This window comes from Sylvia atricapilla, chromosome 2 (assembly GCF_009819655.1).
Source record: "Sylvia atricapilla isolate bSylAtr1 chromosome 2, bSylAtr1.pri, whole genome shotgun sequence".
Lineage (NCBI taxonomy): Eukaryota > Metazoa > Chordata > Aves > Passeriformes > Sylviidae > Sylvia > Sylvia atricapilla.
The window spans coordinates 39,126,622-39,141,599 of NC_089141.1; the positions used below are offsets into that span (position 1 = coordinate 39,126,622).

Below are 14,978 nucleotides of genomic sequence, written 5' to 3' on the forward strand. Positions count from 1 at the left end.
TAACCATTTTTTCCCTAAAGGAAAACAGAAAGCACAGAGAAAAGGAACATAGTTTCTTCTGTCTTGATTTAAAACAAACAAAAAAGTAGTAATAATGCTATGTTGTTCTTCTTAGGAGCATCCTATAGATTTCCTACTGAAGTAAAGTTATACATTTGTAAATAAACAGTGACTGTTTTGTATGCAATTACAATTGATACAAGAGAGATGGGATAATTGTATTTATATACATCTGTTCTTCAGATACTTTTACTTCCTGAGTCATGCTTGAATCATGCTTGACAGCACTGCATACTGTAGCCTCTTCTGCTTGCGCATAGACCTTAGATAATTAGCTTTGGAGCAGATTATCTATCTTTGTTCTCTTTTGTCTTCGTTCTTATGTGGCAGTTTTGAATTGAGTTTCACAGTAAAAGTCTGTAGACCTAGTGCAGTTCCATTGTCTCTTAAGGTAAGGCTGTAGTGCCACATTAAGTGATGGTAAGAAAATAGACACTTGAATTGGTAACTCTCAGGGGACAGGAGGGTTATGCCAATAACTAAAGTGAGTTCTAGCTCTTCTCTTAGATCCTTACTCACTTCAGTTACAGATTGCTCCTGTGTAGCCTGTCATACTACAAAATTCTATTTTGTGTACAGTCAACACTACGATCTATTGTGAAACTCAGGTTTCTAAGTATCTGCCTGACAGTAATGATAATTTCTTTCTTCATCTGCAAAAACCACCCCTTTTTAAATAGTGCCTTTTTATACTAATTTGACAGGATAAAGGTGTACTTTAAATAAATTCTGTCGACTTTGAAACAATTTTTGGAAGTGTTAGAACCGCAGTGACTAAAGTGAAAAAGTTAGGTTTTGGAGATCAGTGTTTTGTATCAGGTGAAGATGATTGCTGTTGTTGAACATAGGTATTCTAGTTCCTAGGTTGTCCATGCATATTCAGTTGGTAGATATATACAGATGCCCACTTACATGCATTGACCTAATGATAAAATATGGCTTCATTTACATTTGTTTTAAAATTAAGTGTTAGGAGCTGTAGTTTTGCTAGATTCACTTCTTATCCCAGCATAGGCTGAATCTCTACTACATTTTTACTTCTGTTTCTCTTCCAGTTGCTTTCTCTCTGCCAGCAGCAAGCTCTGCTTTGCATTCCAGATTCCATGGCATATGAGAAAGTTAAAAAACACCCTCATAAAAAGTGGAGACATGTACCAAAGAGACATGCACGTTATTTATGTTATTACATGTTAGTTATGTTATTACGTGTTAGTTATGTGAAGTTACACCATTATATAAATATTTAGTAACAGAGGTATGGCTTATCAGTAGTTCAGTAAAGATGGCTTACGTTTGGAAATCAGAATTTAATTTTTTTTGTAACTTTGTCATTAAAAGTACCACAGTGCAGGCTTAGTTCCCTACCTAGACAGGTTATGTCTCCCTGCGCAAATTATTTCGTAGAATTCTAAACTTACAGTTGTGATAGTGTTCAGTTGTCATAGGAGGCACGAGACAGAACTACTAGGAGACCATGTCACAGGGATATTGTTTGTGCTAAATATTTACAAAATTTGGAGGGGAAATTGGAGAAGTACTTGAAAAAGAGATATTTTGGCACTTAATAAGCAGTCAGAAACTAGCCCAAGGAATAACTTGTGATAGAATCACATAATATTCTGATTTGGAAGGGACTCAAAAGAATCATTGAATCCAACTCCTGGCCCTGCGCAGGACATCCCCAAGAGTCACATTGTATGCTTGAGAGCATTGTCCGAACACTTCTTGAGCTCTGCCAGAACTCGGGCTATGACCATGTCCCTGGGGAGCCTGTTCTAGTGCCCAGCATACTTGGAAGCCAAGTGACTATTCATAGCGTCCATACGTTTTAGGTCTCTATATGTGTTTGGTGCTTTATTTAAAAGTTTATGGAGTGTGACAGTCACTAAATGGACTACTTCCAGCGACTAACAAGATCTGTCCATGACCCCAGGCTAGTTGCCTGGACTAAATGGACTTTTGGTTAGACCCAGTATTACTGTTTCTGTACAACATGAGCTACATTAACTACGGAAATTTTAGTGAGAAAGTCTGAATAGTAGCAATGTAGGACTTAAATTTTGTGACCTAGGTTATCTAACGCTGAAAATTCTGTTCCTGTTGAGCCTTTTGGGGGAGAATGGGCATGTAATTGCAAAGGAATTTTCCTAGGTGCTCTGGGTGAATGTGTCTCCTGTTCTTCAGCATGGGTTTAGTTCTTTCCTTTGGTACTTGCCTCTAATAGAGAGTTTGTCAGGTGACCATTTAGAAAATCAGACTTGTCTTCTAGTGTCAAAATTGCTCAGAAAACCAAACAGGAATTACAGAAGGCAATAATTTCAATTTTTGATCTGGCTTTTCAATATGTGAGGATGACAGCAGAAGCATGAAAGCAGTTTGTTGTCCAAGGATGAAAGCTACATTATTAATGCCAAAAGTTTCTAGAGATAAAAGCTGTGCTTTTGCAGTCATTTGTGGCACTTAGCAAAGAAAGCTTGCTGCTGTGACAGCCAGGTGAGCAGATGGACATTTCTGTCCTGTTCCACAGCTGAGCATTTTATTTAAAAAGGGAACCTTGCCCAGGTTTGTCTCTAGTAGTAAGCCAGTACTCATCAGATCACTGAATCTCATAAGTAGTGTTATTCCACCAGGTGGATGGACTGATCAGCTCCTGGCAGCCCACTTCAAAGGCATTTTGTTCTTACTTGCTACAAAGGAACATGCTGGACCAGTACAGACTTCAGTGTTCAGCAGGACTGACACCCCAAGGCTAGTTTTGTTTTTCCTAAAGCCAAAGAGTATTTTTCTGGCTTTGCAGTTCTCAAAGATTTTCTTGCTGAGTTTCTTCAAGCGTTTTGTGGCTTAGCAGGACTCTGAGAAGAATGGTAGTGAGAGGGTCTGCCTGCATGGCTAGTGTGTTGGCTCAACAGTGAAGGAGTGGGTTTGGTTCTTCATTGGCCTCTACACTTGGATGGTGGGGAGCATGTCTCTGTGCTCTTGTGCCCTAGTTTTATAGAAAACCATCTCACTGATTAGCTGCCTGGTCTTTGGGTACGGTAACAAAATACAGCATTTTTTTGCACTGGAGCTTTCATTTCTCCATCAGTCCTTTTGTATAGTGAATATATTAGGGTTCACAAATTACTTGCAGTATTGTCACTCTTTCTTGCCTGTTCTGTTCACTAGCTTCTGAGGTATTCATTACTTGTAGGCAACATTTAAAGCTTATAAGCATTAGAGGTGGGAAGAAAATGCCTGATGTTCACTGTTCTTCCTCACTTGAAAATCTGTGGCTCTAATGATGGAGTAGTGAAGTTGTTAGAGAAGGGCTTTTGTTTTCTGAGCCAAAATGAAAGTTTAAATTAGAAATGTAGTTTGCAAGGTATCTTCAAAGACCACAGTATAAGAAATTCTTGTCCTGGTTATGCCTTGGAATGCATTCCTTACTGGAATGCAACTGAATTATTTTTTTACTCTTTTTGATATTTCTCCAATAACATCTTTTGAGATTAAGCAAACAAATCTATCATCCCCACCTCTCCTCCCAGCTTCGGACTGAATTCTTCAGCAGGAGCATGACTTCAGGACAAGAGCTAATGTAGTTTGAAAGTGGATATAGTAGACATTTATCAGATAGACTCTTGAGTATATCTAAATTTCATGTGTGAAATAATGATGTTTGTGTGTACTTAGTGTATCTTACATTTTGTAGAGTAATCTGTTAGTCCATGTCTAAGAGCCAGATGGCTTTTGTTGCTCTGTTACTGTATTACACTGAGGAAGAGTAAAAGGACCTGAAATACAATGGCTTGCTGCCACAGCAGATTTTGTTCTATTTTCTTTTACATTCTTAACATGTGTAGTGAATCTTTTGTTGTATAGTTTGAGGATTGTACTTAAATCTAAAATACAAAGGAAGATCTTCCTGTATCTAATTTAGATATTTTTTAAAGTCCATGTCAATGTGAGTATAAAAATTCAAAACCATGTATTTGTAAAGGACCTGCCAGATAAGATGAGATATATATAACTTTTTAAAATAGTGTTCGGTCTAAGCAAAGTACATGTGAATGTATGCAATCATATAGAGATGGGAATGACGAGTTTAAGAACTGTATAGGGATGAAAAGTAGTTTCTTGAAAGCTGCTGATGGGAACATATGGGAATCACTCCTCACACTCTATGTTCAGACATCAGCTGTGGACTCCACAACATCATTATGTACCTCCCTTTGACCATTTTCCAGATGTAATTTTTCCTGTGTGTGCCTTTCTGCTTGTAGAGGCATTGCACTGCTGTTCATAGAACTGTATCTTTGTGGCTGCCTGTGGTGTTTCCTTGGCTTTGCTTTGTCATTGCTTGTTTGCCTGCCTTGTTCTTCAGGTTCGCATTTTTGTCTGCTTAAACCTTGAATTCTTTCACCGAAACTTAGGGTATGAGGTGAAGGGGAAATGAGTTTTGTCACTTCTTTTTTTAATTGTGAAAGACAGGAATATTTCAGGATCTCCTCAGTGTTAGCATGTTGCTGCTCCTGTGTCTTAATCACTAGATGAACTTTACTGTGGGAGGTAGGATTATTCTGTGCTTCCTTTTCCTGTTGCTCATGCCGGTTTCATTCTGGCAGGCTTGACTTATTGCTGGTTTTATACTAGAATGCTATAACAAAATTATGTGTCAAAAGCATATGAAAGGATGCAAACAAGTTTGAAAATTTAAACTCCATATCCTAAATAAAAATGATAGAAGTGTTTCCTGTTCCTTGGTTTCCCACCCAGCACTTCTTTGCCCTTAATCCCAGAAATGAGCTTGAAACTCTTCTGTTTCATGTACTGTTATATATGTAAAATGTTAAAATTTTTTTAGATCAATTTCAGCTGGAGCAAACAAGAGCCCGCCATCAACTCCTTCCTTCTATATTGCAGGCCCACTCCCCGATGGATGGGAACAAGCTATGACCCAGGATGGAGAAATTTACTACATAAACCATAAGAACAAGACCACATCTTGGCTAGACCCAAGGCTTGACCCACGCTTTGGTAAAAGTTCATCTCGATTCAGAATTCTTGATTTGCTTCAGTTTACTCAGCTTTAATTTTGCAGGCATATTTTGAAAACTTTTTGTAGTACAATTAAAATATATTTTGAGTTATAGAGGCCTTATTTGAATATATATATATATTTTAAGATAAAAATTATTAGCCTGTATCCTTCAGGACTTTATATTACCCAAGTTCCTAATGCTACGGTTTGGTATTTTGCTATATCATCCGTACAGTTCCCCAAAGCAGTGACATTCAGAAGTTACTTACTGAGACAGTTTCAGTCAAGCTCACTCATCCCTTTAAATTAGCAAAACTTTACCACAGAAGAATCTTTTTAATTCCTAAACAAATATTTGCTTTCCTTTGTGCTATCTTAAGAGGGCATTGTCAAATAATAGTTCATGCTGTTTAAATACACTTGAAACATATACCAGCTTATAATTCCAGCTTGTCACAGTGATTATCATGACAAAACTTTCTGTTTAAATCAATGAGGAATTATTAATTTTGTTGCTCCTACTTTAATAACCTTTTTGTGGGGTAAAGACTATGTGTTATTTGAAATAGTAATAATAACTTAATGATTACAAAATTTAGATGGAGAAATTCAACAAAACAGAACTTTTATGTATTTTTTCAGTAGTGTTTTTGATCTGTGTGAAGAGCCAAGCTGCAAACTTTTCAATTAAATATTGGCAGTGATGACTATAAATAGAAATCATGTATAGTGTGAAGACTATAAACTATTTTCTTAGATTGTCCAAGTGATGTATTTAATATGGCATTACAGTCTCTGTTTTTTTGTAAAGCCATGACCTGTGTGTGTCAGCCTTATTAGCTTGCCCTTGATTTGTTTTTCCAATAGCTTACTATTTTCAACTCCTTCGGATTATAGTTATTTTTCCAGAGCCATGGAAAAACAGTAGGAGTAAAAAAAAAAAGAAGAGATCATTGTGGTTTTCAGGCTTTACTTTTGGACTCGGTGCAGCTAAATGAAAACAGTGCGCAGATCGCTGAGTAGGTCAGGCTGAGGGGATGCAAAACCTTTGAAGCTTTACAGGGGTTGACCTAACAACAACTGTGGGCCCCTTTTGGGAGAGGCATTAACTCCATGAATGCCATATAAATACAGAGCTGCAAAACTCAACAGTCACGGTTCTGTTTTGTTTTCTGAAATGTCTGTTAGAAATTCTGCATTTTTGGTTTGTAGGCTTGAGGGCTTACTTGCAACATCCATTTACTCTTATGGAGAGCACCAGATTGTCACACTTTGTTTATAAACTGCTCACCAGTTTGTGGACAGGTTGAACGACTATGCAACTTGAGCCCAAAGGTGGGGTGTCAGCTTTGGCAAATGTCCATGCTGGCTTTAACACCAGCCAGAGCTACAGACTTGTTTGCATGTTGCAAGAGGAGTGTGTGGGTAATTTGCTACCTCACAATTACTTAGTATGTGAATAATGCTGAAAAGGAAGCAGTCGTTTTGAAAATTAGTGTTGCCTTTTGGAATTCCATTTACTCTGGTAGTCTTGCGGGGTATCTGTTTTTCTTTACATGCATTACTTTATCGTTTCCAAAGATGAACTAGAATTAAAAAGGATTGTGGAAAACGCCTTTATGGACAGAGGTCGTGAGTGAGATGAATCTTGAATTTCACAACTATTTTGTATTCCTGTAAATAGAGTGGTCCAACTGTAAGGGCAAAAGCTGCTTGTCCTGTGCATACTGAAACTCCATCAAATGTTAAGGCTGTGCAGTTAAACTGAAAGAAGTTAGAAATGTCCAAAAGACTGATTAAGGGTTTCTTGCTGCATAGCTTCCCTTTTTGGGCCCACTGTGTATGTGTATCCCAGACAGGCTTGAGTACATGCCAAGGCTCTTTATTTTGTGGTCGAACTTTTAATCTGTTCCAGACCTTTTCAGTCAAAGAGCTCAAGTGTAACTGAAAGAGGCAGGAAAGGAAAAAAAGCATGTGGGCTCTTCTGATCTAGAGTGACGGCAAATAGAGACAAGCTGCTAGATGCTGTTGAGCTTGAAGGAGTTTTCCTTGAAAACCTAAGTTGTACAAAGTGTATTGTGGTTTATGTTTTTATCATTTGAGCCAAGAAAATACAAAATTCTATTCCTGTTGCTTTCTTACTTGTGACCTCCTTAATTCACTCCAGTCAAGAAGAAAAAGAATCTGTTTGACAGTGAAGTTACTGACCCTTGCATATCATATGGAGATACTTGACAAATATGTGCTGTCACCCTAAATAGCATGTGAATGACTCAGTTTACCTTTCTGTGCTTAATGTAGGTTGAAACTTCTGTTGGTATTTTTCCCCTGAGGATGACTATACCTTTTTCTATCACCATGCTTTAATAAAAATGCTTGGCTTTCAATATTTTTGGGTACGAATACTTCCAGAAGCAGGATTAATTAATTTTTTGTCCTGTTGAAGCTTTTGGTGTTACAGTGATGCTAATGGTGATTGAAAATGAAGGAGGAATTAATTTCTCTCTCTGCCACTTTCACTGATCTTAAGAACCATTGAAGAAAGCAAAGCTATTGAATGGTATGTGCAAACATACTCCTCTGTTCTAGTATTCAGAAGCAGAAGGTATGAAGAGTCTTTGCCCTTATTGCTTTTGAATTCCCAGCTTCCAGGGAGACAGCCTTTATGTCTTTCTATGTTCCTCATCATATGGAAGCTTTGCATTCATCTTTATTTTCCCTAGTAGGCGTGGATATAGCTTTTTTTAAATAGTGTTTGGAATGTTCCATTATTGTGGCTAGAAAAGAGAGAGGGAAAGGAGAATCAGCTGGAAAAGATAATTTAGGTGGACTGACTTGGTATGGGGTATTTTGGTATAGCATTCGTGCTTTTAAACAGAAAATAAAAGAATGTAGTTAGTATATATTCTTTCTTGGAACAGGCTTTTAGAAATAATGCATCAGAAAAGAGCCTCTGTCAGAATAGCTGTGGGGCAGGCTGGGTCTCAAACCTGAGTGCTCCAAGTTGGAGATCAGAACTTTGTTCCAGGACTCAAGTCTAACATCTTTGAAATGGGTTCGAGGTCTTTAGCAGCACCATTTAAGTGTCAGTGGAAACCTGTGGCTCAGACTTTCATCCTCCAAGTCTACAAATACTGTTTAAAAGAGTTTCTTGTTAGGGCAATTCACAAACTTTAATATCTAGGAGAGAACTAAGTATGAAAGGAGGGTCTTAGGCCAAGCAGAGGCAGTCATAGAAGATGACATGGGATCAAAGGAGTTGGGGATGGGAGGGGAGTAGTCCTTGGGCCTGTGTCAGCAGGATTCTTGTCTAGTGGAGCATCTGGTAAAAACATGCTGTCCTACCTTCTCAGTGCCTTTGCAGGCCTCATAGTGAGAGGCTTCGCGTTGCCTTTATTTATTTATTTATTTATTTATTTAGAAGAGTTGTTTTTTTTTTTTTTTCCTTGAGGGAACTGGACTGTCAGGTTGAGCTTGTATTTTGGATTGTTTTGTCTTTTTTGCTATTGTTCATTGGTCATTCTTCACAGATCCTACTGGATTTTTAAGCCTTTCAGATAACATAATGCGTTTTCTTGATACTCAAAGAACATCTGGATAGGAAACAGGTCTGCTATGCATTTTGAGTGGCTGGAGTTAGAGAAGTAGAAGAACATCTGCTTTTCCTATAAAGTCAAATTTCCTACAGCCAGTTGAAGTTTAAAATTGTTTAGCTTTTTTGCTGTAAGTTTCCAAGAATTGGCTTTTGTATCAAACACCATTAAAGGGATTTTACCTCTTATTTAAGTTTGCCAGTGATAGGACTTGGTTTTGAAATGCAACCTTAAACAATTTGCCCTTTGAGGGTGCTTAGTATGTTAAATTCAAAGATGAAGTTGAAGTGGAAAAATAGTGGAAACTGGCAGTTGATTTCCATGTCTCTGCTGGTTTAAGTTTGGTGCGGAGACAATAGTGCTCCAGTAGAGTGTCTGTAGGGCTTGGAGTAAAACAAGATATTGTTTCAGTTTCCTTGTTATTTTGTTCTAAACTTGGGTTTTAAAGACTTGTAACTAGTGGTAATACCAGTGTTGCACACTCCCAGTCTCTTTCTTTCTGGTCTTTCAATTCTTGGAGCTGCGATAATGGGGTATCAAGCAAAATATGTGACCTCAGGTTGAAATCACTGCCACGACTTTATCACTCCCACAACTTTATCACTCCCATTTAGAGATAATGTTAATGTTCTTTGAAGTTCTGCATGAATTTTGGATGAGGGGGAAGGTAAGGCAAGACAGTGTTTAATATCATTATGGAAAGTGCCATAGGGGTTCTGTGTACAGTAGCTACTTGACTACATAATCAGGAAATGAAATAAAACTGATGATGACAGTATGATTATAGAGAATGCACACCAGGTTTTTCTGCTTCCTTTTTTCCTACTAAACAAAATTTAGCCTTTGAAAAAGTGAGAAGGGCTTGTTCAGAAACACTGCAGTAAAATGTATGTTTCATTGAAGCATATTTATCATTTCTGTTAAAAGAAAAGGCAAGCAAACACAAAAAGCTTGAAGTTCAGTTAAAAGCTTATGCTTCAGAGCATGTGCTAATTTTTAAGTATCAGAAATTAAAAGGAGGTAGTCCATAGTGTTGCTTTCTTATTCCTTACCTGCCTAGCACTTTGTGTAATATATGTTCCTTCAAATTGGTTTGTAGTAGCCTTTCAAGATGCAGATTTTTGGACTAGACCTGGAACTCTAGGTTGGAAAGCTGGAGTTTTACCTTCATCTAGTCCAAAAAAAGAAGAAAAAAGCCCAGATCTTGTGTCTGATCATAGTAGCATTTTAGATTTCTTAAGTTCCAGATTTGCCTTCAGGTTTTTTTACAAAAAGCAGAGCATGAGCCACAAATGGTTTTGATCTGCAAATGCGGTGGCGCGTCCTCTTTATATACTCTGTAAAACAGAAGAGGATTTGACTCATCTAAAAAGGTCTAGTGATACTAGATTTTTCACTTCCCTGTCTCTGTTCTTCCAGAAGAACAGTTTCAGGAGATCATTTAGGATGGGGTAAAGACTTCTGTATTTGGTGTGTCTGTCAGAGATGTGTACAGATGAAGCAGCATCAGTTTTCAGTGATCCAGTGACTTCTGTCAAATCCTGCTGTTAATCTGCAGAGGCAGATGAAATTTCACTGGTAAGCATCCCTTGGTAAAAGGCAAGTGCTGCCTTATGGTAATGAAAATAAATAATTATTTGTTGTGTATGATTATGTCAGAAAGCAAAATCTTGGTTGGTTTGAAAGCGGGATATATTTATACCTCTTAACTGAACTGAGTTCGCTGAAGAAATCACTAAATCTGTCCACAAGTATTGTGTCAGGGTGCAGGTATCTACTTTAGGTAGAATATTTCTCGACTATTAAAGAAAGAGAAACCCACACTTTTCTTAAGAACTTGTCAGGACAGTAGGTTTATGTAAGTTTATACCTGGTTTGGGGTTTGTTTTGTTTTCAGAGTAATTTAATCTTGTTTGAGAAAAGAGATTTATTGCTAATGGTGTGTGGGTGCCAGTAAAAATAATGCATGCTTGCAGTGTTGTGCTAAGCAGCTGTGATAGTGAAAGGAAGCTGCAGTCCTAACAGGGACATATTTTCCACCATATCCTTCTAACACAGAAGTTTGCACTTCCTTGTTAATGCGCATACTGTGTTAAAAGTTGGAGATGGATAATTTTGAACATGATCCATTATCTGTAATTAAATATATATACACACAGTAATTATATAATCTATATTCATATATGATCTTAAATTCAAAGACACATCAGGTGTTATGTCTTCGAATTCAGTCGTGTTGAAACATGATGGTAGTTTCTTATATATAGTTTTCTTCTGTATAGAAGTTCTTATATATAGAAATATACACAAGTATATATTTCTTGACAGAATACTGTTGATTTTTTTAATAGTAGTTTTTACTGGATTTTGTAATTTCTGTTTAATCATTTCTAATGGGCTTATGACAGAAATTAAAGATGAAGATATGCAGATGCATATATACAGGGTTTGTTCCACTCAAATAAATTAAAGGAAACCTGCATTTAAAAAGTTATCACATTGTTTTATAAGAAATTGTAAAGAAGTTTGTCTTTTGGTTAGTTAACCCAGGAACTGCTATGTGGTGATTAAACAGTGAAGCTGTTCACAGCTAATAGCCTTATGTAGACTCTTTGCTGATTAAACTGTGGTCTAACATGTGGACTAGTTTTCATTAAACACATTTTGACAGAGAGTCAGTGGACAGACATATGAGGCATAAATTTAAATAACATTAGTTCAGGTTTCTTCTCATAATCTGTCCAATACAGTGTCTCTTACGTAGTTCTGAAGTAGTAATACCTCAGTTGTGTTCTTTAAGTCAAGTAATTTAAAACTTGTTTAGCCTTCCAAAATTAAAACTTATTTCTTTTTAAAAAGTGAAGAAGAGTTACGTAGAGTTTAAAGAGAATTTTAGTAAGAGCCCATTATTTATGGAGTTTTGTTTTATATGTGTGCACTGAGCAGAAGTTCCTAAAAGCTACTTACTTAACTTCCTTTACTGCTGAATATCACTTATATTTGCTTTTCTGGGTGGCCAGAATGTTTTAGCTCTTCTGAAACTGGCATACATTGAGAGAAAGTGCTTTATAAATACTGCTGTTTACTGCTATGGGGGGAAAAGAACTGACACAGCATTTTACTTTGCTTTAGTTACCAGTGATTCAAGAGTCTGTCTGTACATGCTGTAGAGTCTTAATGGTGCTCAAGTCAGTCTGGCTATTGCACATCTAAAGTTGACAGTACAAAAAGACTTCAAAAACAATGGCAGATTTATCAAAGAAAAAGGAATTTAATTTATGTTGTTTTAACCAGCAGGTGCAATAGTGGTAGTAAAACAAAAATAGTAAGTTGATTTGAATGAAACTAGTTGATAAATGCACAGTAACCAGTCTGTAGTTTGGACATGATTCTGTAAGTGTTTTTATTTGCTGTATCTTGCATTAACCAAAAGTTCATCTCAGAAGTCTGTGAATATTTCTGTTCACCTAAGACACTAAGATTTGTTTGTAGACTTAAAGCAGCAAAATGAGCCCAGAGAACAGTCTATTTGTGGTTTCCCCCATACTCTAAGATCCAGGATTAATCAGAGGCTGAAAGCAATGGAATATTCCATTGTGCTAGTTTTTAGGTTGTTTTATAACGGTAGCATTATGAAACTGTGACTGGGATTTCCTTAGAGTAACATAGCAATACATTATGAAGAATGCAGTCGAGAAATATGACTTACATCCTGATTAAACAACAAATTATTGTACCAAGCCTTTCTTTCAAAGCCCCTTGGAACATGCTTTTATTACTTCTGAGACTCTTTCAAATCCTAGAGGTTTTTGGGTTTTTTCTTCACAACTCTTTAAAATGTAATCAAAGAGGATTTTTGCCTTTGTTGAACTGTTGCAAACTAGCACCAGGTAAAAACCTGACTATAACCAAAAATGATGCACAGTAGTTGTCCACTTTCAAAATGAAGCTGAAGGGGACAAGTTCTTTTCTTCAGTTCTCCCAGTGAAAACATTGGTTCTTATTAATAAGGACAGACAGCTATAGTATGCTCACATCCTGAGCTTTTTTGTTGTTATTTGTTCAACTAAATAATGCCTTCAAATTTGCAGATTAAAATTAGGTTTTGCTTTGAAGGGTGAAATTATAAGTAGGAAAGAAACAACATCAGACATTCAGCTGTGTCTACTAATCATTAAGGGTGCAATCTCTGCATGTAATTCTGCATAGGGGAGAGGTGCTGTGTTACTGCAGGCTGTTACTGCCCTGGGACTTGGGATTTTCAACTGACAGAGAATCTGGGGAGAGAAATTAGCCTTTTATGTTTGAGTTGTTAAAAATTTGTTGGCCTTTTCTCTCTAGCACCAATGCTGGTAATTGTTTCTCTCTCTTGGTTTTGTTTTTTGGGTTTTGTTGTTTGGTTTTTGTCATGTACATAGACAGCAGTCTAAAATTTTTCAGGAATTGTTGGATATTGTCTGGTACAGTACAGAAGAGGCATTTCTGCTGCTGACACTAGAACATTTAATGTGTAGCGTTTGAAGACCAGTAATTTTCTCAAAGATGTATTGCAGTAATTGCAATTGATTATATTCTGCAGATTGTGAAGCTGTATTTTAGGATGAGATCTTTTTTATTGTCTTAAGTTGCCCATGTTTTTTAACTTGTCTGCCCCTCCTCCTCTGTCAAATCCCCCTCTCCTAGAAACAAAGACTTGTTTGTTCCTGCTCTGCCTGTGAGGTCTTTGCAGCCTCTGCTGTGTGGGTGCAGAGCCCCTTATTTAAATGCTTTCCATAGCCATGGAAGGTAAGGAACAGGATGCATTAGACACTGGTAAGTCCTAGCTAACAGATAAAATGAAGCTCTTTGCCTTTGAATTTGAAGTACTTGAAAAGAGCTGTGCATGTCAGGATCATTACAAATGTGTGCGGTGTAGAAAAAATAAAATCTGCCATCTGAGATCACATTAATAATAAGCATGTTCTTTAGAGTGCAGATTTCTGCAGTCATGTCCTGGTAAGTAATGGCGAATAGGAATGTAAAAAGAAAAAAATTCACCCACAAAACAAGCAAGCAAAAAAACCTCCACTACAAAGCAACAACAAAAAGCTTTATAACCGTCTGTTTTTTCCTGTCACTTGAAACAAGATGTGTTTCCACCCCTCTTTTCACTAAATACTGTGTTGGAAATTATAATTACATTCTTCTTTGAGTTTAGATAGCACACTTGTGTAATCACCAAGGTGTTTGAAAATCATTGATACTTGTGGTTTTTTCAGTGGTTCTTCACTTGGATATGCTAAGTCAGTAAAATTCAGTTGGCAGCATCTTCTTCTAATATCCTAACTTCTAGTTTAATTTCATGGTTAAAAAGAATTTGCTTGTTTAAAAACGTCTCTACAGTCTGTTCTGAGGACAGTTTAAAATTTTATCAATTTGAAGTCTTTTGCACTTTCATTCTTGAAAAAATAAAATGTTCAGAAACATTTTCAATGGATGTGTGAATAATAATATTATTAACATCCAGTTTAGAAACTGGAATTTTAGATTCAGTTTCCAAATAGTTACCAAATAGTATCATTAAGTTATCCCCTAATATTTGAATTTTAAGTATACGTCAAAGTCTCAATATCTTACGATATTCCTGCTTTAGATATGCATTTAGTTCAAAATACTCCTTTCAAAATGGACATTTAAAGACATTTTGGAGATCTAGGATGAGGGAATAAAATTAAAAACATCAGGGAAGCATGATTTCTCTATTAAAGTTAAAATTGCAAAGTCAGTAGATGAGAAAAATGGAGCAAACAGTGGTCAGAGAGAACAGGAATAATACAAGCAGCTGTCAGAAAGACACATGTATAAAATAAAAAGAGCAGAAAGTGGCATGCATGAGCAGGAAATAGAAAGCTGCCTATTTGTGGGAAAGAGATACTTGTATGGTGCGTGCAGGAAAAACAAATTCATAACATATTGAAGGAATGTTAGTGATATTGCACTGAAGTGTTTAACTAAGGTTAGACACTGTTAAATTTTTATGAGGTTATCTGTAACATGACTGGGCTGTGAACTGCATTGAGATAGGACTCTGAAACCATGATTATGTAACTGGCGACTAGAAAATAAAGGGAGCCTTTTTAACAAAAGAAAATTCACGTTTTTTGGCTTTGGGTACTCAAATTTTACAAGCTAGTTTGCTTTTAACTTACATGTACTCATTTCAGGTGATTGTAATTTTCTGCTTTTTCTCCCTCTTGACTTTACACTGTAATTGACTTTCCATCTTGTTTAATAGCTGGGTTTGGATCCTGGAACTTCAGAGGGGT

The 14,978-nt window shown here is 36.7% G+C and overlaps 1 protein-coding gene and 1 long non-coding RNA gene across 9 annotated transcripts in view; one reads left to right on the forward strand and one right to left on the reverse strand.

The window, feature by feature from the left end:
- Positions 1-14,978, forward strand: part of YAP1 (Yes1 associated transcriptional regulator) — an 88,332-nt gene that overhangs the window by 52,577 nt on the left and 20,777 nt on the right. For 4 of the 8 annotated variants that reach the window (XM_066312966.1, XM_066312969.1, XM_066312967.1 and 1 more), the window contains exon 4: positions 4,963-5,076. The exons of the other annotated variants lie outside the window; for them this stretch is intronic. In XM_066312966.1, the coding sequence (XP_066169063.1) occupies positions 4,963-5,076 (114 nt within the window). The remainder of the gene's footprint in view (positions 1-4,962; positions 5,077-14,978) is intronic. 8 annotated transcript variants of the gene reach the window in all.
- The window catches only part of LOC136357581 (uncharacterized), a 391,604-nt gene that overhangs the window by 23,008 nt on the left and 353,618 nt on the right, over positions 1-14,978 (reverse strand). The gene's annotated exons all lie outside the window — the stretch shown is intronic.